Below are 27,991 nucleotides of genomic sequence, written 5' to 3'. Positions count from 1 at the left end.
GTGCGGCGTGTTATAACGCAACTCGAGCGAGGGGCACGCTATATATAGGAGTACTGCATCCTATGTAAAAGCTTGTGCCGTGTCACTGAAACATATATGAATATATAATACGTGTAGTCGTCCTCAAAAATATTGGCACCCTGGGGTGGGATTATTTCAAGCCATGAGTGTATCAAAAGACATGCTTTTGACATACCGTCCCATCGAGTCAGTGGCCACAGTTCTTTTTCTGTTGTACAGCTGCTACGTCGTCACTGTCAGGATCCGACCTCCCGATCGGCTCAAACGTACGCTTTGACGATGCCGAAGTTCAGTCGGGTGTTCCTGTACGTTGAAATCATCGTCCTCCGCAGATTCCAACACGTTGCTCGCCATTGCATTGCAACGTCACTTCTGGTAGCCCTTGCGATGGATAGAGTGACCACACCCCTGTGTCTTGAACTTCGGGTATGTTCGGGTAGGACTCAATATGTGTCATAAAAACCTCATTTTTAGCTAAACTATGGTTGAAAACTTGTTGGAAGTTATGTGCATGTATTATATAACATATAAACAATGCAAATATGAATTTTAACTGACCCCATAACATCTTTGTCATCTGACCTTTAATCACAGGCCCACAGTTCACAAAAACAATCGTCTCGTATTTTTCTGTAATGTAATGTCATGTAAATGGGAGCTCCTCTGTGCTCATCTTAAGCGAGTGGTTACATTGAGGCCAGAGGCAATTGGGCGAGCGGTGCAATTCTTTCCCATTCAGCTGGGGAACCTTTCAAAGCTTTTCAAGTGCTCAGCTGTCCCCAACAGTCACACATGCTCTCCCATGGTGAGTCGGGGCAGGGCCGGACTGGCCATGCTGGCATTTCTCTTCCCGAGCTCCCACCTGTTGGAGCCTCATTTGGAACGGCGGACGTGGAAAAGTCGGCCAGAAAAGAATTGTGAGGAGAAGAGTTCAACATTTATGGTCAGTTTGATCAACTGCATTCGGCGTGTGTAACTCATCATTTGTCCCTTTTTTTCCCGACAGTTTCTAGATACGTGTGCTGTGTGGCGTCGCATGATTTTTAACAGAACAACCCAAGTAGCAGCAACATCGCCAGTAGTTTGTTTTCTTCTTATCAGGAAAATCAGCGTGACTCCCCTTTCACATAAAGTCGGTAATAACTGTTTGTGTGCTGCCTTGATGGATGTAATGAGAGAGATTTTCCTCATTGCCACACATTTGATTTGATCTGCGTGCTTGTAATGATGCATTTTGTGTGTGCAGTGAAATCTGCTGGGACCACAAACCTCAGCTTCTGATACTTCTAGGACCCCAAACGTCAGTTTTTGGTACTTCTGGCACTCCAAACTTGGGCTTCTGGTACGTCTGATACCTAAAACCTCAGCTTTAGTTACTTCTGTGACCCAAAACCTCAGCTGTGCACCATGGCGAACTACGACTCGTGAGTATACATTAGTAACCCTGATTTATTACAACATCTGAGGATCTCCTGTGGTGAAGTGTTTATGTACAGTGTATTTTTTTGTATTATTATTTTATTTTTTATATATATATATTTTTTTTGCCACTTGTGACCTTTTGCGATGTGACGATGACAGGCTGGATGACAAGGACTCTGTGGATATTCATGACAACCCCCCTCTGCCGGATAATGTGGTGAAAGAGGATGATAACACGGTAAGGCATGTCACATGGGTTGTTTATTCAGGCCGTATATGGTAGTTGTTTTGAATCAAAAGTAGTAAGAAGTAATATTTTAACCTTAAAATGAAATTTTCCAAAGATACTTAGACCAGCAATCTTTATTATTGCCATTGCAACGTGCGATCACCTACTGTACTTTAGTGCTCTTTCATGTTGGCGGACCAGCCAGGATACTGTCATTGATATAACGTTGTGTGCAGCAAACAAAGCACAGGCCAGAAGGTTATTATTATTATTATTATTTTTTTTTTTTTTGCTGTATTCATATGTAACGTATTTCTGGAAATAACGGACTTTGACTTTTATTTGCTCAACTGCAGAAGAGGGAAGCTGTTTATTTGTCCAAATGCAGTTTTGAAACAATATTAGCGCAGTTCAAAACTAAAATATTTTCATTCATTTTCCTTTTTTTTTTTTTTCTAAAATGGTTTGATGAAAATCTAATTATACACTTTATTTATTATTTTTATTTATTGAGCTACTTCACCAATAAAGTAGGGACACTACTTTACACTTTTCCTGAGCCCGGAATGTTCTGAGCCATTGTGGCCACTGGCTTTAAGAACGCTGACAGCGGCGTAATGTGCGTCTGCTGTATTACCGCTGATTGTAGTGTTAATCCACAGCCTGACGAGCACAGCACAACCTCTAATATTGACAATGATGGAGAGCTGGAGGCCGCTCACGTCTGAAGCCTAAATGAGCGGGTGCGTGTGTGTGTGATCAGTGTAGCAGTATATTTAGCAGTAGCGTAATAAAGCTTTGTTACATTTCATTTGCGGATTCTGCCGGTTGTCAGTCACTTCAAACCAAAATAGTGGTAATGGGTTTTTGAGAGTTGTTTTGTGGGTCATGCCTACAAGTTGTCATGTTGCTAAGTGAAACTGGCTTCCTGGGGCTGGATTTTCAGAAAGTTCAAGGGGCGGTGAGGGGGGGGGGGGGGGATGTTTTGTCCCGAGTCAAACTTCACCAAGATACTCCGCCCACAAACCCAAAAACGATAAGTCTTGGCAATTTTACCGTCACCCATCTTTCTAACAGAAATGTGACAAATGGCTACCATTTTGGGGGAATTTCCGAAATAAACACCAAACGGGCACTTAAAACACATCCTCCATCCTCCTTAACAAAATAATTTATAAAAAAAAAAAAAAGATTGATGACAAAAATACATGACTTATTCTTTTGCCCACACTGCACTTGTCACGAATTGTTGTGACGCCGTTTGCAACCAGACTTCTCCAGACTTGGCGAACCCTTCAGAAATTGGGCCTGTACAAGTCTAGAGGTATTGGTGGATATTTTTCAACTGAAATTTGTCAGCCAATGGCAGAAGGGTTTCTCCAATTAGCAGATCAAATGAAAGCTTCGAGGAGGATAAAGTATGTTGAGAATAACAAATAATGACGTTTCTATATACTCTTTTACTCAAATTGAAAGGTGTTTTGGCATTTTTGGGGGGGAGCAGTGTAGCTCACTACATTGTTGTAGGCTTTGTGGTGCAGGTCTACTTCATCTACAACGAGGAGGTGGCGGAAGAGGAGCGAGACGAGCCGCCTCCGCCAGAATCCATCAAAGCCATCAACGACCGGCCGCACAAGTTCAAGGATCACTACTGCAAGAAGCCCAAGTTCTGCGACGTGTGCGCGCGCATGATCGTTTGTATGCACAGGGCTTCCTTCCTGGTGACTTCTTTTAACTTCTGCTGCGCTCACTCGTTTATTTTTTTTCCCGTTTCCTTCTCTGTCTCCAGTAAACGACAAGTTCGCATTACGCTGCAAGAACTGCAAAACCAGCATCCACCACCAGTGCCAGTCCTACGTAGAGTTCCAGAGGTGCTTTGGCAAAATTGTGAGCTTTCATTTCTTGGATACATCTGTACAAATCTGTATCTCCCTGTTGCTGGTTTCAACGTACAGCAGTGTCTTGAGATACGAGTGACCCGAGTTTTTCGATATACCAGCCGTGTGGTTGCCATCTTTGACAAAATATTGTGATAGTATTGTTGGCCAAGTTTCATGATACTATCATATCATTCGCAGAGTATTATGATACAATCAGCATCTTTGGCAAAGTTTTGTGATGCTATCAGTGTCATTTATAAAGTGTCTTTAATCAAGTATTCTGATACTGTCGGTATCATTTGAGAAGTATTGCGATACTATCTTTGACAAAGTATCGGGAAACTGTCGTCGTTTTCAACCAACGTCATACCGTCATCGCAATGGTTTGCGAAGTACTGTGACCCTATCAATATAGTTGCTCAAGTGTTGTTGGAAAAGTATCGTGATACTGGCAGTATCTTGTGCAAAACTTCACATGACATCACCTGTACTATCACTTGTGTGTCAGCCTCCGGGGTTCAGGAGAGCGTACAGTTCTCCTCTGTACAGCAGCCAGCAGAATGCTACTGTCTCCCAGCTGTTGCCCTTCTGTGAGTCGAAGTAATAATACGCTAATGAAACCGTAATACAATTACATTTATTGGAGTGTTGTCGGTATGATGGCGGCTTACGTTTGTCCCCATTCCCCTCATTTTTGTGTTCCTTCTCTTATTTTTTTTTGGTCGCCAGCGCAGTCAAATCGCACTGACCCCGTGTTCGAGACGCTGCGCATCGGCGTCATCATGGCCAACAAGGAGCGCAAGAAAGGCTCCGAGGACAAAAAGAACGTCAGTATGGAAGCATGTCGTGTTGTTACATGAATTGGTGTCATAGCGTACTATTCGTTTTAGATGACGATGATGATGATGGAGGAAGACGAGTCCCAGCCCAAACAGCAGGAGAACGGCGGTGAAGGAGGTGAGTCACTAATTAAGTTGCAAAAAAAGTCAGTATCATTGGCAATTTATCATGATCATAAACAGTAGTTTAAGTTTCGTCATGTCAGCATTGTTTTCAAATTAGTCTGGTTTCAATATTGTTGGAAAAGTATTTCACCATCAGTATAATTGGCAAATTATAGTGATAATATCCGTATCGTTGAGAAAGTAGCTGCTACTATCAGTATTGTGGGAGGGGGGTGGGGGGGGGCGCTATCAGAATACTATCAGCATCGTTGGCAAATTATCAGAATGTCCGTATCATTGGGAATGTACAGTATGTGCTACTAGCAGTATTCTTGGCAAAGTGTTGTGATAATATTAGTATTGTTGACATAGTATCAGATGAATATTTGTGTGTTGTGTGATAAGTATCGAGATACTGTCAGTTTCTATTTTCTAAAACCTGTGCCAAGCAAATCATGCGGGTGACTCGCTGACTCGTTGGAAGAACAGTATCGTTAGCTGAGTATTGGGATACTATTAGTATCATTGGCAAAGTATTGCGCTACTATCAGTATCATCGACGAAGTATCGTGATACTATCGGTAATATGGGCAAATTGCTTTTAGAATATCTGCAATGATACAAATGTATTGTGATACCATCTGTACCCTTGGCAAAGTATCGTGGGACGTAAAGTATCGTTTGCATGTTATCGTGATACTGTCTAGTCGCTGGCAAAATAGCATATCGGTATCAGATACTATCAGAATCGCTGGTAAAGTATCGTGATGCTATCTCTTATCATGTACAAATTGGAAAAATATTAGGGTTTTTATCACAATCATATCGGTTTTGTTAACAGAGTATCATGGGACTGTCAAATTCTTACACAAATGTTCGTGATACTGTCAGTATCGTAGTCAGTATTATGCTGGAAAGATAAACACAATTGGCAAATTATCGTGATACTATCAGTACGGTGTGCAAGTTTCCGTCACAATGTCTGGACGTCTCGCAAAGTATCGTGACATTTTTTTGCAAATGATTGCAATTATTCTATCCTTTGTGTGTGTGCTGTAGCTAGCTCAGAGGGAGACAAGCGAGGAGACAAGGCTCCAGCAGATGACAAGGTCAGATTAACGACATTAACATGATCACGCTAATCAATTAGTTCATCTCAAATGGGACGAAACCGCAAATATGATGTCATCATTCGTCTTGTTTTACTCAGAGTAAAAAGCCTCATCCGGGGAAGATCGGCGTGTTCAGTCAGTCTCATTACTACTTGGCTCTGCACAGTTTCAAGGCTATCGAGAAAGATGACCTGGACGTACAGTAAGACGTCGTCACGCTTATTATCATGTCTTTTTTTATTTTTTTTAATTAAACGTGTCAACAATCACATCCTGTTTGTCGCCTAGCGCTGGCGACCGTATCACAGTGATCGATGACTCCAATGAGGAGTGGTGGAGGGTGAGTACGCCTCGCTCGGGTATCGCTTTTCAACAAGGAAGAGTTTGCTCGTAGTGGTGCCATAATTTAGTGTCATCACTGAATCGCAAGCCGTGTCAAGATCTTTTTTTTTTTTTCAACACAGCACCATCTGTTGGTTCTGGTGGGGTACTGTCCTACCCCAAAGCGTAATCACCGCCTTTTTTGCTGTTTCGGTTTGAGAAAAATGATCATCTCGACGTTCTAATTTGTAGGATGTGGATAAATAATTTGAAATGATACATCTTTGCCAACGTTCTGTCGGCTATTGAGTCGTCGCGCTACGATTTGTCTCCCATCAGGGGAAGATCGGCGAGAGGGCAGGCTTCATCCCGGCCAATTACATCATCCGAGTACGAGCCGGAGAGCGAGTGTATAAAGTGACGCGCTCCTTTGTTGGCAACAGAGAGATGGGCCAGATTACCCTGAAGAAAGACCAGGTGAACACACACACACGCACAATATGACGATTAAAGTCAAAGAAATGTGTGCGATAAACAAAAGTCATTGTCTTTTGTGTGTGTGGGCACAGATTGTGGTGAAGAAAGGTGATGAGGTGAACGGTTACCTGAAGGTTAGCACGGGACGCAAGCTGGGCTTCTTCCCTGACAACTTACTGCAGGAGATCTGAAGGGTTTTTTGGGGGGCTGGTCCAACAATAGCTTATTATAAAGAATTGTCACCATAAATATTACATTCATATGAATACAATTTTAATTTCAATCCATCTGAATAGCTTGGACACAATGGCGGCCAGCAACGAGTTGAGCACTGATGCTAATGTAGCGGCAGTTTTATTAGAATTGATGTACTTCAGTTTGGCCTCGACTTGATGTGACTGCTCATTGCTGTAGTTTCTATTGGCGCTTTCTATGAATGTGGTTTGAAAACGGACATTCTTGGCATGCAAATGAAGGAAATGAAACTTAATTTAAGACGATACTGTATTAAAAGAGTCGAGACTCATGGATATTCTATGAACAGATGCACTCATTTGATCTCTGTTGTAGTTCACTGTAGCAAACTGTACTTTTTAGTTTATGACAAAAGACAGATTGAAGGCCAACATTTTGACTGAATCTGTAATTGGTGAAGAATAGGTATATTTTTAAGATGGAAAATGACTTTTTGTTTACCTTGACACATGCAGTATTGCACCAACTATCTAACTCGCTATTTATCGCTATCTAGTTGGCTAGCTAGCTCGCTATCTTGCTAGCGAGCTAGCTACCCCAAAGGGTCTTCGTAGCTTCGAAAATGATCTAATGGTGTTTCTTTCACGTTTATCTCTTGTAACACACAAAAAAAGTGGATCACTTACTCTCAAAATGGAAAATAGAGCACACAGACAACTTCAGGTTCGTGGATATGGATTTTTCGGAATTGGAAAAAGGATATGGCTCATTGTCAAAAGGTGAAGGAAAAAACATGAAAAGGACATCTTACCACAATGATTCCTCGTGCCATTTACAGCTCAACTATAGAGTACAACCATTGAGCACAGTCTGAACAATCCATCCATTTTCAATAGCGCTTGTCTTCATTAAATTGCAGGTAAGCTCGAGCCTGTCCCAGCGGCACATTCATCCATCCATCCTTTTTATATAGCGCTTGTCCTCATTAGGATCACGGGTGAGCTGGAGCCTATCCCATCTGTCTTTGGGCGAGAGAAGCGGGGTGCACCCGAACTGGTCGCCAGTCCATTGCAGTGCACATATAGACAAACAAGCTTTTACATTCACACTGAAGGAGTCTTGAATGAAACTATCATGCTTTTTATTTTTATTTCTGAGTACCCAGAGAACACTAACATGAACTCCACGCAGGAGCCATATTTTTTTCTACACGTAAACCAAATTACTTGAAAAAGGAATTCCAAACAAGCAGTAGTCCAGAATGTATAGGATTTTTTTTTAATGGCATCCTTCAAAATTATCCGGACAGATCGGCCACATTCATGTGACGCATTTAAAGACCTTCCGAGGGACGCGTTACTATTTCCCGTGCGGCGTAATTGGCAACGGGAAGAACCGAGGGGCCAGTTTGCCATGTCGAGAGGCATCTGGAATGACGGGAATGGCATTCCGGTGAGGACCGCAGGTCCGAATATCACAAAGACAGACGGGTTTGTGTCAACACCGCACCTCTTTGCTCGTGTTGACACCGTGTGGCCCGAATCCGTTTTCTCTTCAGATGTGCTGCTTTCCATGCTTGGATCCAGACGCTGAGTTTGTCATTTGTCATCTGAGGGAAGCAGCGGCGAGTAGGTGGAGACGGGTCACTTGCGGCCCAGGAAACAACCTCCCCCACCCGATGCCAAGCTGTAGCATATCGCAAACCTGCATAAGCAGACACGTAGGAATAATATGCCTTAAAAGTCATCACGCGTGACGTCATGTGAGCATGCCTCGCTACAGCTCAGTTCAACAAGCTTCAAGGGATTATAAACTCGTTTTGATTGTTGTTTGAATGCATTGTGTAATAAAATGAATAAAGGGCTGTGAAGAAGAAAAAAACGCAGTGGTGTTGACTGCTACTAACAATATAACTGTGATTGACTGGTGACCTACTTCTCTTGCCACTTCTCTGGACCCTGCCTCTCGTGCCAAAAGTCAGCTGGGATACACTCCAGCTACCCGCAACCCCAATGACGACAAGTGTTATTGGAAATGCATGAATGGACAAGGATGTCCAGGATGTACCCCGCTTCTCTAGCCAAAAGTCAGCTCGGATAAGACTCCAGCTCATCCATGACCCTAAGGGAGGATAAAATGGATGGATTTATATGCAATCCATCTACAAAATGAAGACATTGTTTCTTTGGCAATTAGGCACCAATCCACAAAACACAAATATTTGTGTGTGTGTGTGTAAATCCTCATTCAAACAGGACGTATTGATAAGCATGTCATGCGATGCTTGTTTTAGCCAACAGAGGTCACTCATGCGCCGCATTTTGATCCAAACTCAACTGACCAAAACCTATTAGAATGTTATTGCACTTTGACTCAACCCTATTAATCAAATACGAGGCGATTATACTTGCATGATGCATTAATGTTCATTCAGTCAGAGTTGTTTGTCTGCCAATAATCATAACATGCGTCATGTCTAAGGGTAATGAAATCCCAATATTATCAATGATGTGTCTGTAATTTGCGGCAGTGAAAAACAACACGTTGCCATGTTTCATGCTGCATGTACACTGTGCAGAAAGTACCACCTTGATCATTTAGCATTTACAAAAAGCTCGAGAGATGGAAAAACAAATCTATATTAGCAATTGTCTTGGCCTGGTAGACTCGTATTGAGTTTTGTCATTGAGAAATGGAGAAACTCAGCAGGACATTGCCAAAACTGCTTCCTGTCTCCATCCTCTCACAAACTACTAAAACCTTGCAAGCACATCTCTTCACCTGCCTAAAATAAGATAATCTAAAATGATCTAAGTAAAGAAACAAAAACAAAAACAAAACATGAGCAACCAAAATAAGTCTCTCTGTTGTGAGCTAAAACAGGACAAAATTACAAGACTGTAAGATCTGGTCCCCGCAACAATGCTAAGCTAACTAGCAGAGCTGCTGTCAACCAAGAAATGCTGTGATAAGATGACAAAATAAAGTGTGTGAAGAGGTTAGAATTACAATGCAATATAATAAAATGAGCTAAGCTAAAATAAACGAAACAAAGTCAAGCTACACAAACAAAAGCTAAGATGACAAAATGACGACTCCAATAATTTAAGATAAACAAGGACAAAAATCTTAGCTATACTATGCTAAGCTAACTAGCAGGCAAACCACGAAAATGCTATGCTAAGAGAATATGATATACGAGTTCACAAGTCCTAGTCGTAAAATACTGTAGGTCATAGAATATAATGACAAAAACAAAGTCATCAATAATATAAGATAAACTGGTTGAGACGATAAAACAAGATACGATGCAATACAATGTGAGCTCACCTCAGCTAAACGTGTTAAATGTGCCAAGATCAACGAAACAAAGTCAAGCAAAATGACTTTGTCTAAAAAAGATAAGCTGGTATAAGAAAATAAGGCTTCTCCATCTATAAGGTAAGATAAGATACAAGGCAATATGACAAGATAAAGTTAAGAGACTAAAGACAGTCAGGCTAAAAACAGGAAAAGCTAAGCTACGCTAGCACAATAAAATCCATCCTTCTAAAAGATAAACCAAAGCAAGACAAATATAAAGTATGCTAGCTTATCCCAGCTAACTTTTGGTGAGAGAAGTGGGGTCCATTTTGGGCTCGTGACCAGTCAATCACGGGGCACATCTATCCATTTTCTCTGCTGCTTTTCCTCATTTGGGTCGTGGGGGAGCTGGAGACTTTCCCAGCTGACTTCTGGCAGCAGTGAGAGAACCGGGGTCCACCCTGAACTGGTCACAAGTCAGTCCCAGGGCACACCCACCCACCCACCCACCCATCAATTTTCCATAGCACTTGCATCCTCATTAGGGTCGCAGGTAACTGGAATCAATCAAAGCTGACGTTTGGCGAGAGAAGCGGGGTCCACCCCGGACTGGGAACATATAGACGGACAAGCAGAGAGGGTGACGACACACACAATAGTTTACTGAGCGGATCCTGAGAGCGCGAAGGGAGGTGATGCAGGGTTGGAACCAATTAGGCCAAGATGAGCCCCCCCCACAATCCCCCCCAGCCCCTCCTCCTTTTCCTCCCGGGGGGTGCGCCCCGGTGACAAGATGAGGGATCGTCATCATTACTGTTATTTATTTGCTAAGCAGAGGCCGACTGTGGGGCCGATCCTAATAGGATTCACGCATTTGCAATGAGCGCCTTTAGCTTTTGGGCTTTGGGTGGCATGCGCCGGGAGAAAGTGTGTTTGTCTGTGTGTAGGTAATGAAAGCATGCGGAGATTTTGGAAGCAGCATCACAATAAACGCCTTTTAATCAATTATGCAGCCCCTATTGTAAGCCCCGCGAACTATCATCAATAATACGTGGCGGCAAGCTAGCGACGTTGCATGAATAACTTCTGCACGGGGAGGGGGAATCAATCGCAATTCCACCGCATGCTTGGGAATCCAAATGAGTATTACAGATAGGCTCGTGTATCGTTTATTATTATTAATATTGGTCCCTGTATAAAGTTAACTCAAAATGAGTTCATAATATCAGTTACACTTTATTTTCTGTTGTTTCAGAAAAGTCAGATGAATGCCAAAGTAGACATTTTAGACCTATAATTAATGCTAACATATGCTAATGCCTGACGCGAAATTCAGCAATAAAAATTAAAAAAAAAGTAATTTTATTATTTTTAGTTTATTTTAGTTATGTAAACAATGATACCTTACCAAAGTTATGTTCAGAAAAATCACCAGCGGAAACATTCTAGTACTACAACAAATGTGGTTAAATACAAAAATAAAGGCTTTTTGTACGAATAATTAATGCTTACATATACTAATGCTACGAGTGTGGCGAAATGAGGGGAAAATACAAATGGAAAAATAAAATTCAATGTTATTGTTTTGGTTTAGTTTGAGTATGTAAATTTAAAATTGTAAAAGTTGTTTTAAAAAAAAAAAAAAAGCCAAAGAAATTTTTAAAAATTGTTTAACCAAACGGCTCAATCATATGAATAATTCTAACATTTGCTAATGCTAAGACTAAGTGAAAATTCACATTTTTTTTTATTTAGGTATTTGGATACATAATTTATGTTTGAAAAGAAATAATTAAAAAAAAAAAAAAGCACCAGAGGAAACTTATTTTTCTATTTATGAAAGCACAGAAACTTTTTTTAAAAGATGTAATTAACACTATCATATGCTAATGCCAAGAGTTAGATGCTAATTGTTAGCCCGTGTGCCAATCGTGTTTCCCATTTCCCGTTGTATGTTAGTTAGCATGAAGATAGCAGAGGTTACAGTGTGTTTGTTTTGAATACACAGTGTGTAATTGTCTTTGTTTTCTGTTTAGGTTGATAGCAACCTTCAGCTAACAGTGGGTATAAACATCAATATTTTTACAATTTTTTTTAAAGAATTGTTTACCATCTGCTAACTTGCGCTTGTTGTGAAGTGGGATTAGTTCACTGCCACCATACAGCGCGTCCAAGTCGGGTCACTAGTATCTCAAGTGTCCCACTGTATTAGGAATGTTCAAATGTGACTTCAACCATTGCCTAATGGTGACGGTTTGATCATAGAACATTTCCACTGTCAAGCGCAGTTGTTGAAAACTCCCCTGAATGCAACAAAAAAATAGAAGAAACGATAAAATAACTAATAATAAATAATATTTTCTCCACTGACATTATGCTATTTTAACAATGTGAATTCAGTGTTAGGATCAATGTGCACATCCTTTGTCTCCACATATGGGCGCTTTGCATTGGGGAGAGTGTTGATGTGTGTTTGTGTGTGTGCGTGATTCAGATGTTGTGGAAGCGTAACTATACTTAGTCCATAAGTCACGATGCTCTCCATTCCGAAGACACCTTCGGGGCCCGCATTACACCCAGCGAGACTCCATCACGGCCTACGCCAAATCGATAATCCCAGGGAGATAGTCGAGGGGAGGAGGGAAAAAGACGGCTGCTGGACAGGGGGGAGAGACAGAGATGGAGGTGGAGGTGGGGAAAGAGGGAACATGGCCAGGAATGCGGAGATGAAAGATGAAGGCTGCTCTTGCCCACTAACTCCCAACGGGCCCTTTGCTGACTGTGTTTTTATCTGGGGAAAGGCAGAACACAAGACTGGAAAAGAATGATGAAAAAAGACAATTCCACAAGAAAAAGAGATGAGAAGTCGAAATTTGACTAGAGAGGGGACAAAAAAAAAATTGAACTGTCACGAGAATACATTTTTATATTTTGATTGGGAAAAAAAGTTGGCATCTTAAAACTGTTATTTAAAACTTTACAAGAATACGTAGTTGGTTTTATTAGATAAGTCGCAATGATATGGAAAAAAGGCAACATTTTTCAAGGGATGTAAATTTTGCGAGAATACAGTCGTTATTTAAAAAAATAATAATAATTCAGATCATAAATGTACTCTTACAAGAGATAAAAAGTTGGAAATGTGACAAGAATGCAGTCATATTTAAAGAGAAAAAATACAATAAAGTTGTAATCCTACCGGTTTTTTTTAACCTTACAGGAAGTTGAAGTTTTAGGTTTATTATTGATTCAAGTCTCAATGATATGAGAAAAGGAGAAAAGACATTGTTGCAACATTGCTACAAAGATCGCAATATTATGAGAAAAACAAGGAATAAAATCGTTTGTGTTACCAGAGAAAAATCCTGAGGAAAAATTGTAACAAGACGGTCTTTTTTTTTTTCTTTTTTCTATAAAAGTAGCAATACCATACGAAACTGTTTAACAAAAAAATAAATTATTCGAGAATAGGCTCCAGTGCGCCCGCCACCCTAGTGAGGAGATGCGGCTCAGAAAATGGATGGATGGATATACAAGAATACGCTCAATATTTGGAGATGAAGTTGCATTATACTGTATTACAACAGTCAGAATTTTTCTTGAGAAAAGTCGTCATTAACTTTACAAGAGATATAAATTAGGACATTTTGAGAAGTCATATTTTGAGGGGAAAAAAAGGTACTAGGATAGTCATAGTCTGAAAAACCTTTTTAACTTTACAAGACATAAAAAGACAGAAATGTTACAAGAATACTTGGCTTGAGGAAAAAAAAAAGTTGTAAACTTACAGGAAAAAAGTTGTAGTGTTATGAAAACTGTCATAACCTCAAGGGGAAAAAAAGTTTGTAACTTCAGCAGATAAGTAAAAAATGTACAACTTTGCATGATTTTTCGAGGAAAGTTATCTAAACCTTTTCTAATCTTACTTTTTTTTTTTGGGGGGGGGGGGGAAATATCACCATAAAGAAATTGTGAAAATTCTTCTTCCCAAAAAAAAAAAATCATATTACGCATTTTTTTTCTTCACTATAAAAATAAATTAGTATTTTTGTGTGTGAAAGCTGCAATAGTACATTTTTTTATTATAAGCAATTGTGGTAATCTAATGAGGGGAAAAAAGTCATAACGTTGGATTTGTACGATACATAAAACATTTTGCTTGAAACAGTGAGATTTTGTTCTTCTTAGAAACCAAAAAACTAATTCTCTCATAAATGTATTGAGTATTTCTGCTCAATGCTAGCTGCTATGCTATTGTTTTTGCAAAGCTATCATGTGATCGCTGCTAGGTTAATCCTTAATAAATTTGTTGTTGCCGCTGTCTGTCTCTGCAGCTCCTTCTTTTTGTCTCTATATTTATAAAGCGGCACCTCCTCCCCACCATTGTGCTGTTGTTGTTGTTGTTGTTTTTTTTTTATTTTGAGTGATGAGCAGCTGATGGCGAGCGCCGGGCGATGACAGATGTACGTGACAGGCAGATGGTTTGCGCCCGTCGTCTCTTTAATCACACAAAGTCGGTCGGCCGCGACGCGTCGCCTCCGTCCCGTCAGCGCGACACAAAGCGGAGACAAATTTGTCACACTCGCCACACATTCCGACGATGCGACAAAACGGTAAAAGTGTTGTTTTTGATGAATGCCGGCTGTTGACTGACTGCTCGCTCAGCAGGAAGTGGAATTTTATTCTGAAGTGTTTGATGGGCTAAAAATGGACGCAGTGGGACAAACGACTGACTAAGGTCAAGCTTTCACATAGATTTATGTATATATGTTGATATATTTTAACGAATTATTTGACTTTTCACCATGTAAATACTCAACGTGTCTGTTTGAGTTGGCCATATTTTTACAAATAGCTCCCCTAATTAATCAGCGAGTTGAATAAATCTATGCCTCACCTCAAATAGATGCAACAGAAACACAATATAACAATAGTCACATGCATATATTCTTTATCCTCTGCGAAAAACGATTGTTACGACAGTTTACTTGGTCGTGAAACTCTTGTTCGATTATGTATGTGTGTTTGTCTTATTCTGCCCCCTGGTGGCCAAGACCTGTACACCCGAAGGAGCACAGCATAAACGGGCATTGTAACATGATCATTCTTAAAATGATGTTATTAGTCCATGTTTTTATAAAATTCAATAATGTTGAACTAAAACTGAGGTACTGTCATCTTCAGTTTCATTACGTTGGTCAGTAGCATCTAGATTGCCTGAAAGAAAAGAAACAAAGTGCGATTAGGAAAACAAACCAAACATTTAGTGCATGAGTGGTCTAAATCCAATCAGTGAAATCGATCAATATGTCACGAAAGATGATAAATAAAATTCATTTACACCAATGCAGATGCACTGGCATCCCAGCTAAAGCAATACTACTTGGAAATGGAAGTTGGGCCAGTGTTGCCCTGAGGAACCAGGGAATGTACTGAGTACAATAAAAGACTGCGCCTGTTCTCTCTTCATTTCTGCACTTAACAAAAAGTCTGACACGCCGCGAAAACGACATTCACAAATACCAAAACGTCCTGCTGCCGTTCTGCTTTTTGGGGGTTTTGCTGTTAATTCTTTACATTCAATTTGTGTTCACTGTATAAGTGAACTTGCCCCCCAAGTGTGTGAAAAATAGTCATTTTATTTTCAAAACAGGATGCTCTCTTCACATTAAAACTTTTTTTCTTGTAACATTATCATCATTATGATGAATAAATGTTATTATTATTATTGTTGAATCATTTTTTTCTCCCTCTGGAACATTACAACTTTTTATGGTTTTATTAATGGAGATTACCATTTCTCGTAATCTTACTGTGACTTTTTCCTCCTAAAATTACAAGTTTATTAATATTTTTAAAAGACTAAAAACAAGTCTCCAAAAATGTAAAGTTTCTCTTGTAAAAGTAAGATTATTATTATTTTTATTTTTTTTAATACTTGTGACACGATGTCTTTCTCATAACCTCGAAAAATACTGTACAATTCTGTAATATTAAAACTTTCTGGTTTTCAAAAAGTTACTTTTGGAGGAATATTCAGCTTTTTTTTTTCACTAACATGACTTCATCACTCATAAGTTTTCATTACTCCTGTAACATTACGACAAATATTACTATTTACGTTTGTATTGTAACATTACCACTTTATTTTTGTAACTTGACAACCTTTTTCTTGTTATATTAAGACATTATCCTCATAAGATTGCGACTGTTAAAAATGTAACTTTTCCTCCCAGAAAGTAATTTTGTCATATTTTGACTTTGCTCTCATAGCTTTACGACTTTTTTTTGATTTGACGTTTTCTCTTGACGGCATCATTTAAAAAAAAAAAAAAAGTTATTGTAATATTACAATTATATTCTCTTAAATGGACATCTTTTTACTCCCAACCTCCCCTATATATTACCCCAATATTATAAATTTAGTCTCATAACTTTCAAACTTGTCCCTCATAATAGTCAGACTTAATTATCAGAATTAACCTTACTATATCTTTAGACTAAATTAAAAAAACGAATAATTATTATTAGCACATCGTTTGTGTTTGTGGAGTTTTAGGATTTACGTTTTGTTTTGTTTGGCGTATTGACACTTATGAGGGGAAAAACAAAAATCTTAAGTGCTTAGCATTTCTAAAACACACACACACACACACACACACACACACACACACACACACTGGCGTACACATGCACAGTACCCAAACAGTAGCTATGAAGATTTCCTTAGAGATACACAGACAACTAATTAACACCTAACACTAACTCAGCGGAATAAACTGGCAATAGGCAGATAAATTGCGATGACACACACACACACACACACACACACACACATTTCATCTCGTGTGGGACGAGTAGATCAGTCGAGTGATAAGATGACCAGTCTTTCTCGCACCTCAGTCACCACAGGTCTCAAGGGGACGCTGGCAAAGCCAATTTGACTTCAGATTAATTAACTGTCAATTTAAGGCTGTAATTGTTTCATGATGTGGCGTGCGCCCCCTTCAGGCAAAGGGTGTTTATGCACTCATTTATTTCTCACAAATGCTCTCTCTCTCACAAAAAATACTTTTTCTCACTCACACACACTGTGGAAGTCTCCAAAAGGTGGTTGAGTATGAAAAGCAGAGATGCAAGAGGAAAATAACCTTTTTTTTAAAAAAAAAAATAAAAAATGTCTTTCTTTTAATTAAAAAAAAATAAACAGGAAGTCATGAGCAGACATGAATAAAAGCGAGCGCCAGAAGACTTGTCTCTCTCAATGTGACCAGTTTGTTCTTGTACCTTTGCAACTTTGTTCGTTGACTTTTTTCCTCCTAAAAAGCTTTTTTTTTTTTTTTTTTTGTAACTTTACGCCTTTTTCTCGCAATGTTACGACTATTTTCATAGCTAAGGACCTTTGTTTTTTTTTTTAAAAGACGACCGCTTTACTACAGCTTCAGTCTTGCAACATTCCGATTTACTTTCTTTGTAATACGAAATTTTTCAGAGTCCAATTTTTTTTTTCAAATATAAGTTTTATTTCTTGTGATATTCAGACTTTGTTCTAATAACGCAACTTACTTTACTTTATGCTAAACTTTTTTTTTCACAAAACATGACAACTTCAACTAAGTTTTTCCTCATAGTACTGCAGCTTTATGCTCAAATTATTTCATTTTTTCCTGATAATAACTGACCTTTTTTCTCCTAACATAACTTAATTCTTGGAAGACTACGATTAAAAATATATAAATATACTTTTTTCTTAATATTAATGTTTTCTTTCATAACATTACGACCATATTCTCATAACTTTTCTTAACTTGTTTTTAATTTTCCTCATTGTTTTGACATAATTCTCATAAGATTACCACTTTAAAAAAATCTCATGACAGCTTTATCATATTTGTTCTTGTTTTTCTATTACGCATATATGACCAATTTATTCTCTAAAGATGACTTTGTTTTCTAACATAAAGCAATATAATAGTACTGTTCTATTGCAATACTGCACAGGTTTTGGAACACTATACTTTTTCTGTATTTGAGTATTAGTCTGCTACTTTGTGGTTCCTGTGTTTCAGGCTCAAAGGGCAAAATCTGCAGCTTCATCCGAATCTGCACCGAAACCTACTGACTTGTTCTTTCTCCTTGTCGAACGTCCCGGATGAGTGGATCTCATTGGATCAGCTTATTGATACGGCACATTTCTTATTAAGAGTAGCAGTGTCGTCCAATCACACGCTTACAAGCGCATTACAATTAGTGATTTGAGTGTATAATGGCCTCGGTCCAATTTCTCCGTGTCGTACTGACTGCAAGGTATCGACGTCCCTCCTCTCTGCGATGCAACATCTGTGTCACATTTTTTGCAGGCTCGGCACAATTTTTCTTTTGCCATTTATGGACAATTCACTCTTGCGTTTTGTATCTGTGTGCGTTATTCAGATAACAGTCTCCTCGAGTAGCACCCGGAGGTATGTTTGTGTTTAATAAGGGGCAGTAGAGGCACAGCTTCTTACGATATGTATTTTGTACTGAATATAGAGTAGCTATCCAAGGGTGAAATCAGCTTGTGTAAATAATCCTTACAGTGGTGGGTTTTTTTTTTTATGTCAACTTTCTGTCCTTTTTCTGCTATACAGGGCAGAAGTGCCCCCTCCCCCAAGTTACTAAGGAAATAGTTTTTATTTTGTTTGGTGTAGCGAAGGGGTGCGCAAACCTCAGCCAAGGCAATTTTTTTTTGGGGGGGGGGGGGGGTGCCTGTATTAATAGTGGTCCCTTGAGGTACGAGTTTTTCGAAATACGAGCCGTGTCACGGTGTTATCACCCTGTAAGCAACGGTTTGTGGAACACAAACGATAGTGCAACACACGCAGACCAACAATATAACGATACACACCAGCAAATATTCTTTACCCTTTGCGAAAAATAAAACATTTTACTGTATCTTACTGAGTCAGTTGTGAAACTCTTCACGTGTCTCTCTATGTCTGTATTATACTGCCCCCAGGTGGCCAAGGCACACACAACAGGTAGCAACACGATGGTCATTGAAGTGAAGCAAAAAATGTGACAAAATGTATTACAATTTCTTTACATTCTACGTAATCATGTCATCACTGAAAGCACAATATTATAGAGTGCTATTTATTTTGTATTAAAAACCTGTTAGACAAGTTTTTTTTTTTTGGGGTGGGGGCTGGAATAAATTGATGGCATTTACATTCATTTTAATGGGGACAGGTGATTTGAGATATGAGTGTATGGTGTTATGAGCGTGGTCACCAAATGAATGAAACTCCTATCTCAAAGCACTGCTGTAGTTTAAACTGTAAATATACCACCAGCTGCAAACTTAAACGTCATTTCAAGCTGATTTACACTGTTACCTTTAAAATGAAATGATTTACAGATATATATATATATTTTTTTTTTAAATGCTGGAAATGCACATTTATATGCATGTGGTGAAGGCTCTCCATAATTGCCAGTAAAAACCCAGGCTCCCCGACAGAGATTTTATAACAGTCAATATGTATCTCTTCGGCAATACTTAATCCACACCAATTACAACTTTGAAGCAAATCGTTGATTGTTTTATTTTTTTAGTTTTAAAGCCAATAGGCAGTGGTTTACTGTTTGTTCGTAATTTTCGAACTAAGTACAAGTTAAAAATAGATGAAAGAGCAGTGTAGATATCCTGGTTTGTAAGAATACCAAAGGTGATTGGTGGCCACAAATATCTTTGGATTCGATCGTCCTCATTTCATACCGAGGCCTTGGCGGCATGCAATGGTGCAGCGAAAATAAGCATCCAGTTAACGTGATGGCAGGATGACGTGCTGTCTTTCTTCTCCGGTTCACGGCCGCTTGTACAGCAGAATGATCCTTCAGCGCCAATCCATTTCAATTAGCCGATTTATCTGCGGGCTGGTAATTGATTCAAGAAGCTCTCGGTTCCCGAGGCCGCCGCCGGCATCCGTACTTAAGGTTTTTCTATCTGCCGTTTTTTTTTCTTATTCTTTTTCCTCCTTCCTCGCTCTTCTCCCGATTCGTCTATTGATCGCGTGGCTTCTTTTTGTCATTTGTCTGTTTTAGAGTCCATGCGGCGTCCTAATGGGGTCGCTGAAAGCCGCCGTGCGTCTGTATGTGTGTGAGGGTGGATGCATGGCTAAGGGGCGGACAAAAAGCTGAATGATGGCCACATAAATGGGCAGGTAGATGAATTGCTGGACGGGTGCCCATATGGATGCGTTGATGGACTGATTATCTGAAAGATGGAGGACAGGCGAACAAAAAGTAGCGCGGAATGGGCCGATTGTCGCCGCGACCGGGTGATGAATAAATGGGCAGAGTGAACAGTAGAGATTGATAGGCGCTCCCCTCGCTGGGCCACCTGCACCCTCAGCCGACACGAGAGCACATACTCATCGGTAATGGGGGGTAATGGGGCTCAAAATAAACTCACAAACAGCTCTTACAGTATTTCCGCCTTTTCTCACTTCGGCCAACCATCACCCGATGCCTGGAACGCATGTGTTATGGGAATTTCCCATGTCCAGCAATGAAGTTTGACTCCCTACTGGAAACCAAAGCAGGGGGGTGTGGACTATTTCAACAGTGATTTCAACCAACTCCACTCCAAACTCTTCTTGCCTTATGCTTTTCTCTCCATGACTTTCAGTAATATTTGTGTGTCTGTGTGATGTCATCAACGTGAAGTATAATTTTGAAGGAGCAGACGAGTGACACTGGGAGAGAGAGCGAGAGAGAGTCTGATGGGTATTGACGGGATTGTTTCAAGTCTTTGTCCTTAGGTAAATCAGTGAGCTCGTTGAATGACAGAATGGTGCCAGCGATCAACAAATGGCCTCCAGAGGATATGGCGGGTGTCTCCGACACAAACTCGGCAGAGATGCTCTGTCAGGAGCGAGTCGTGAGCTGCACCTATACTTGTCTGTGAGACTGATCAGCTTTGAACGGCATTTTTTTTTCTTTTTGATTTCAAGGCCGAGGCGCCATTTCGTCGTACAGTCTCCGTTCTTTATCAAGAGGTTCTAGGGATGTTTTTTTTTGGCCATTCAGCCCCCCCCCCCCCCCCCCCCCAAGCCATTTTGGCAGTCTTGAATGGAAAAACTATCATCTCTGTGGCATGTCTGCCTCACAGTTCTAAGGTTCTGGGTTTGAATTTTCGGATCCGGCCTTCTTATGTGGAGTTTGTGGGGGTTTTCTGCGGGTAACTCAATCTATGGCGGACCACGCTTCTCATGCCAAAAGTCAGCTGGTACAGACTACCGCTCCAGTGCGACCCTATTGAGGACAAGCTCTATAGCGAATGAATGACTAAAACGTTTTTAGAAATATCATCCCCGTGGCAGAACGGTGGTCTACTCTGGGTACCATGTCTTCCTCACAGTCAAGAGATTCACGTTCGGATCCAGGAGGTGTGTCAGAAAGGTTCCAGGACCGGTGTCACAAACGATACGGGAATCCTTCGCTGTGTCGCGGCTCACTCATTACAGATTCAGTGCATTGCAGATTGTTTTTATTGATCAGTGCGGTTACTCACCTGCTCATCTCTGATACACTTCGCTTTATTGGCTCTATGATTTTTATGTTGAAGCAAGGACTCACAGGAGGTCAACTTGGTTCTTATTCTTCGCAGAAAAACAAATCTTGCTGAGGAAGCTCAACTCATACATTTGGTAACTCAAGAAAGTGCTTGAGGATTGCTTAAGAACACGACTAGAAAAGCCACTGTTTAAAACACTAGCCACAATCAGATGAAATAAATTTGCAAATACCAACCTTTGCTTGACGAATATCCAATGCAAACGCATATAATATCGAAAGGAACAAATGCAAGTAAAGAGCAACATTTAGCTTGATGTTCAACAACTACAAAACATCACCGCAATAAATTCCGGGTTCCCATACACCCCAATGACCCACATTGGAGGGGAAAACTCATAGTATGTAGTTTGGCTTTCAAACATATCTTTTGGAACACCGGTCCCGGAACCTTTCTGACACACCGTGTATGTGTGATCATCTCTCATATCATGCTGCTTCACCATGTCTAAAGACAAAGCCACTATTACTATTATTTAAGAGCCAATGCGCTTCTTTCCCACCCTCACTCAGCCTTTATTGCGTTGGATTTAACTCCTATATTGCAATCAGCATTGCAATCGGAAAGAAAGACGGAATTGTCTTGATTGAAACCTGATGGTAGTGATACAGTTTGATGGACAGCAAGGCCACATGCACCGTAATTGCATTAATCGCCATTATGCCGCCATCCTAGCGTACATCTCAAGGTCCCGGCTCATCTGTTGTAACCTCACGACTACCTGCTAGCCAGATTGCTTGGCTCGTAACTCACACGAAGAATTGAAATGAAGTCTGAAACCAAGATATTAGCTTCTGTGTCATGTGATGACAGTGGCTTATAATAGGCAATGTAATGGAAATCTACCTGGAGATGTCATCAAATAATTGTCTTTGCTGTGAGACTTGTTGAAGCAGCCTGTTGTTTATAATCCAAGGCCTACAGTCCCTAAATAATTTAACATGCCACGGTGTGCTGCTTGGTTTAGCATCTCATCTTTCCTATATGCTGACGCACAACTACATGTTTTAGCCGTGAAAATATATTGGCTTAAATCTTCCGGACATTTTCTGCAAGAAATGTTCTGGAGCTGGACATCTTTAAATCTTAGTTGAATACTTCTATATGTAGCTCAACTGGTAACATTGTTGTTCTTACCGCACCGCAAACTATAGTCGTGTAAAGTGAATCCATGGTGCTTTTGCTGCTTGCAGCCAAGTAGTCTTCTCTATTTTGTCTCACTGCAAGACTTGATCAATCAATCACACAATAGATGGAGGTCTTATAATGGGTCCTAGATTCACGACAATTCTGTTCATATGTAGGTTGAAACTCACTGCAGTCGACCCCAACCGATGCTAACGCAGTTGTGAAGTCACTATTACTGTAATATTTCTATGAAAAACACTTGCAGGCTATGAATGTAAAACAATCAAATGAAAAACAGTAAGTACAGCGGTAACTGAGCGTGTCTTCTTGGGCTGTGTGATTACGTCTTCTTGAGCCGCTGCGCGACCTCGTTCATTGTGCGAAGTTACAAACCTCGAAGGTGGTGGTCTTCGAAAAACCCCCGTGTAGAGAAAATACTGTTGCAACAGCATTCCAAATGTTATCTGCACTGTTCACACAGCAAACATGTCCTCGCCTGTCATGTCAGTGTTTTATGCAGTGCTAACCTTGCCCTGAGACCCCCGTTGATCCCAGTGACGATGTATGGTTGACTCAGCGGCACAGGCTACGTGTCCATCGGCAGCCATGTTTTCTCACTCGTCCTCTCTCGCTCTCTCGTTTGATAATGCATTCCATACATTTGGACTGAGGCTATACTTTGACTCCAGCAAGAAGAGCGTGAAGAGAATAGCTTCTTGTTATTTGAACAAAAGAATTTATAGGAGACATATTGGGCATTTTTTTCCCCACAATTTAAAGTAAAAATAAATGTACATTTGACACACCGCAGAGATGTGCTGCTAAATTTCAAAGATTTCAAAGAAATCCCCAAGAATATGAACTGAGGCTTCAAAATAGTGAATTGTGAAATCAAGCTATGGTCTCCACTCAAATGCCGTGGGCGTGTATGCGGATTCTGCTGAAACCATGCGCCTCTCAACTGTCAACTGTCAATCAAATACCACTCCTGCTACCTAGAATAATGGATGCTACTTGTTCTAGCATCTTTCTAATGCTTACACGTTTGAGCTGCGAAAATATATCCGCTTAAAGCCTCCGGTGGGTGGGTGGATATATCATACCAGGTCGTCACAGGGCTTTTCCTCGTCTTTAAAAAAAATGTTTTAACCATGCTATTTCACCTTCTCTCTTTGACGTGCGCACACCCAAGGCTGACAATGAGGCGCTATAAACCGACCACGCCACCCCAGTCAGTACACTCGTTGGCAAGTCAAAAATTAAATAAAAAATCCATCTTCTCACTCTTCCGTCTTTCTCTGAGTGACGTGCGCACTTACTCTACGGCTGACAACGAGGCGCTCTAAAGCGGCCATGCCGGCGGTATGATCACTGATGCGAACAATGGTGCTCGAGTTCTTATGTAGTGGGGGATCTCACACTTGATGGGTGGGAAGGCACTCCACGAAAGCAACTATTTTAAATATAAGCCTCGCCAAAGCTCAATTTTTCATTTTCTCGTTAAACTAAATCTTTTACGTTACGATAATTGCTATGATTATTTTTTTTTTTTAATCAGCTGACTAGAAAGGAATGGTGCTTTCAACACAATCTGCATGTCCAGACAAATACTTTCACATTTTTAGCATCACACCTGACCAACTAAAAATGGATTAATTCAGCATTCATTTATTTTAGTTGGTGTAAGCTTTAGTCACAAATGTTTGTAGTGTATATACTTTATGTATAACGTGTTTGGAACTATGACAATTGATATTCATTAAGCCGCCCAGAACTGTATACTAAGTTTCCTATTTGAACACTAGAAATTCACATCTCCAAATGAATTGAATGGGATCAATACTCTCTGGCTGCATGTGGGAAAAATCGATAGACTTTAATAGAATTGTTTTTGCGTTGGTTGTGTATGTGTGGATCACAATGGCTACTCATTTAAGAGTGTTTTCACAGCATGGCAAAAAAGGAAAACATGCCAAAGTAATGTAGCTTTATTGTTTTTCCAATCGCAAAAGTGGGACAATTGCTGTTTTTCTCTAGTATGGATTGCATAATTAAATCGGCAGTTGGCAGCGACAACCCAATGGGAGCCTGACTCTAAATTGACTGAACCAGTTTTGACTAGATGTCATTTCTCAAAGGTAGAAAAATAATCTTATTGTCCCTAATTCACCTATGAAATACAACCCCAATTCCAATGAAGTTGGGACGTTGTGTTAAACATAAATAAAAGCAGAATACAATGATTTGCAAATCCTGTTCAACCTATATTTAATTCAATACAGTACAAAGACAAGATACTTAATGTTCAAACCGATAAACTTTATTGTTTTTAGCAAATAATCATTAACATAGAATTTTATGGCTGCAACATGTTCCAAAAAAGCTGGGACAGGATCATGTTTACCACTGTGTTACATCACCTTTTCTTTTAACAACATTCAATAAATGTTTGGGAACTGAGGACACTAATTGTTGCAGCTAGGTGGAATTCTTTCCCATTCTTACTTGATGTACAGCTTCAGCTGTTCAACAGTCCGGGGTCTCCGTTGTCGTATTTTACGCTTCATAATGCGCCACACATTTTCAATGAGAGACAGGTCTGGACTGCAGGCAGGCTAGTCTTGTACCTGCACTCTTTTACTCTGAAGCCACGCGTTGTAACATGTGCAGAATGTGGTTTGGCATTGTCTTGCTGAAATAAGCAGGGGCGTCCATGAAAAAGACGTTGCTTGGATGGCAGCATATGTTTCTCCAAAACCTGTATGTACCTTTCAGCATTAATGGTGCCTTCACAGATGTGTAAGTTACCCATGCCATTGGCACTAACACAGGTCCATACCATCACAGATGCTGGCTTTTAAACTTTGGGTCCATAAGAGTCCTGATGGTTCTTTTCCTCTTTGGCTCGGAGGACACGACGTTCACAATTTCCAAAAACAATTTGAAATGTGGACTCGTCGGACCACAGAACACTTTTCCACGTCGCATCAGTCCATCTTAGATGAGCTCGGGCCCAGAGAAGCCGGCGGGGTTCCTGGCTGTTGTTGATAAATGGCTTTTGCTTTGCATAGTAGAGTTTCAAGTTGCACTTACGGATGTAGCGCCGAACTGTATTTACTGACATTGGTTTTCTGAAGTGCTCCTGAGCCCATGCGGTGATATCCTTTACACATTGATGTCGGTTTTTGATGCGCTGCCGCCTGAGGGATCGAAGGTCACGGGCATTCAATGTTGGTTTTCGGCCTTGCCGCTTGCAGCGATGCAGTGATTTCTCCAGATTCTCTGAACCTTTTGATGATATTATAGAACGTAGATGACGAAATCCCTAAATTCCTTGCAATTGTACGTTGAGGGGCGGCACGGTGAATGACTGGTTATTGCATCTGCCTTACAGTTCTGAGGACCCGGGCACAATCCCCGGCCCCGCCTGTGTGGAGTTTGCATGTTCTCCCCGTGCCTGCGTGGGTTTTCTCCAGGCTCTCCGGTTTCCTCCCACATCCCAAAAACATGCCTGGTAGGTTAATTGACAACTCTAAATTGCCCATAGTTGTGAATGTGAGTACGAATGGTTGTTTGTTTATGTGTGCCCTGCAATTGGCTGGCAACCAGTTCAGGGTGTACCCCGCCTCCTGCCCGATGATAGCTGGGATAGGCTCCAGCACGCCCGCGACCTTAGTGAGGAGAAGCGGCTCCGAAAATGGATGGATGGATGGATGGATGTACGTTGTACGTTCTTAAACTGTTCGACTATTTTCTGACGCACTTGTTCACAAAGAGGTGAACCTCGCCCCATCTTTGCTTGTGAATGACTGAGCAATTCAATCCAATAAGCTTGTTCACCTGTGGGATGTTCCAAACAGGTGTTTGATGAGCATTCCTCAACTTTCTCACTCTTTTTTGCCACCTGTCCCATTTTTTTTGGAACATGTTGCAGTCATAAAATTCCAAGTTAATGTTTAGCAGTTTGAAAATTAAATATCTTGTCTTTGTAGTGTATTCAATTAAATATAGGTTGAACATGATTTGCAAATCATTGTATTCTGTTATTTATGTTCAACACAACGTCCCAACCTCATTGGAATTGGGTTGTATATGTGACGAGATGTATAAACTTTATTTCCAAGTTGAGAAAAACTTTTCCGTTTTAAGACAATGGTCACTACTTCTGCCATGGAATGCAAATGAGCTTTTTGGCAAGTAAACCAAAAGCACAAGAGCAGCATGTTCAGCACAAGTGTATCTCCCCAACTTCACCATCAGCCAGAATGGATTGTACTTAATTTCCAATAAGGTGCTTAAGAGCGAGCCTTAATCACACCTTAAATTAGAATCTCCAGGTCATTAGGAGGAGATAATTCCGTGAAAAATACCACCTGACTCTCGCTCGCTCTGGTAGCGCAACAGCGGCAGACGGACGGACACTCTTATCACATCAATTCTTCTCTCAACTGAGCGTGCACCACGGGAAGTTCCTATCAAAAAGACACACAGCCATTGTTGCTGTTGTAATTGCTAAAAGGAGAGACAAATGTGAGCCCTCAAAGCAACAATATGCAGTAAACTGAACCTAATACACATTTAAAAACAGCATTTCTTTCAGATGGCCACTGCTTAACCGCTGTGTCAAATAAAGTAACTGTAGGGTGAAATTTGCAGACAAAACAAATAACTGTTTTTAAACACACACACACACACACATATATGGGCCTTCCCCTATGGCGAACTCTATTGTGCTTTGGGCGTAAGCTACCCTGCCGCATGTACACACACCCCACTGTATAAATGCAATAACAAAATGTAACTTTTTTTTTGGGTCTGCTTTTATATTGTTAAATCGTTTGTATGGAGGTGTCAGTCATCCAAACACAAAAGAGGCTCAGTTGCTGGTGGTAGCGCACGCAGCACAGCAAACGACAAGCTCACTGATAAGCGCCTGCTTCTCCCTGTCTCTTATGTATTATCTCCATTGTCTCTTTTGTCACTTGTTTCATTGTAAGTCTTGTTTTCTGGCTTACGTGTCTCCCGATCCCATCGGAGCGCGTGTAAATGGATATATGGCGAAGTTTGCTTAATAATGTCCTGACCGTTTCATTACAGTAATCGTAGCCAGGATCGGCAATGGTGGCAGGATGACTTAGAGCTGAGGGCAGCGCCTCATTAACTCTGCGTGACCAACGAGCGGCACCCTCAAGACACATCGGAATTGCCTCTGCCGCAGCCAAAATAAAGATTGTGTTCCTTTTCGTTGAATCGCATTTCCAAACATTGTGTGCCTGTTTTTACTTCAATCTGTGGGCTGATAGTAGCAGACGCATCTGATTGTACCTGCATACAATGTT

At 40.5% G+C, this 27,991-nt stretch overlaps 1 protein-coding gene across 5 annotated transcripts; it reads left to right on the top strand.

Moving 5' to 3' along the window:
- The first annotated feature begins 276 nt into the window (after positions 1-276).
- On the top strand, positions 277-27,860 carry LOC133484007 (SH3 and cysteine-rich domain-containing protein 3-like). 5 transcript variants are annotated; one of them, XM_061786018.1, is made up of 14 exons: positions 277-938; positions 1,028-1,157; positions 1,268-1,445; positions 1,603-1,681; positions 3,214-3,370; positions 3,462-3,559; positions 4,061-4,142; positions 4,282-4,379; positions 4,443-4,509; positions 5,556-5,605; positions 5,707-5,810; positions 5,897-5,948; positions 6,269-6,406; positions 27,750-27,860. In XM_061786018.1, exons 3-14 carry the CDS (start codon positions 1,429-1,431, stop codon positions 27,750-27,752), a joined length of 945 nt encoding a protein of 314 aa, XP_061642002.1. In that variant the 5' UTR covers positions 277-938; positions 1,028-1,157; positions 1,268-1,428; the 3' UTR covers positions 27,753-27,860. The 5 variants fall into 5 exon arrangements, with proteins under 5 accessions (XP_061642002.1, XP_061642004.1, XP_061642003.1 ...); XM_061786020.1 differs by lacking the exon at positions 27,750-27,860 and adding an exon at positions 6,499-14,223 and having other exon boundaries at positions 1,268-1,363; positions 3,214-3,350; XM_061786019.1 differs by lacking the exon at positions 27,750-27,860 and adding an exon at positions 6,499-14,223 and having other exon boundaries at positions 278-938; positions 3,214-3,350.
- Positions 27,861-27,991: the final 131 nt, after the last annotated feature.

The sequence above is a fragment of the Phyllopteryx taeniolatus genome, chromosome 9 (genome assembly GCF_024500385.1).
Source record: "Phyllopteryx taeniolatus isolate TA_2022b chromosome 9, UOR_Ptae_1.2, whole genome shotgun sequence".
Taxonomy (NCBI): Eukaryota; Metazoa; Chordata; class Actinopteri; order Syngnathiformes; family Syngnathidae; genus Phyllopteryx; species Phyllopteryx taeniolatus.
The sequence above is the reverse complement of the archived record's forward strand: the minus strand, read 5'-3'. Positions and strand labels throughout refer to the sequence as shown.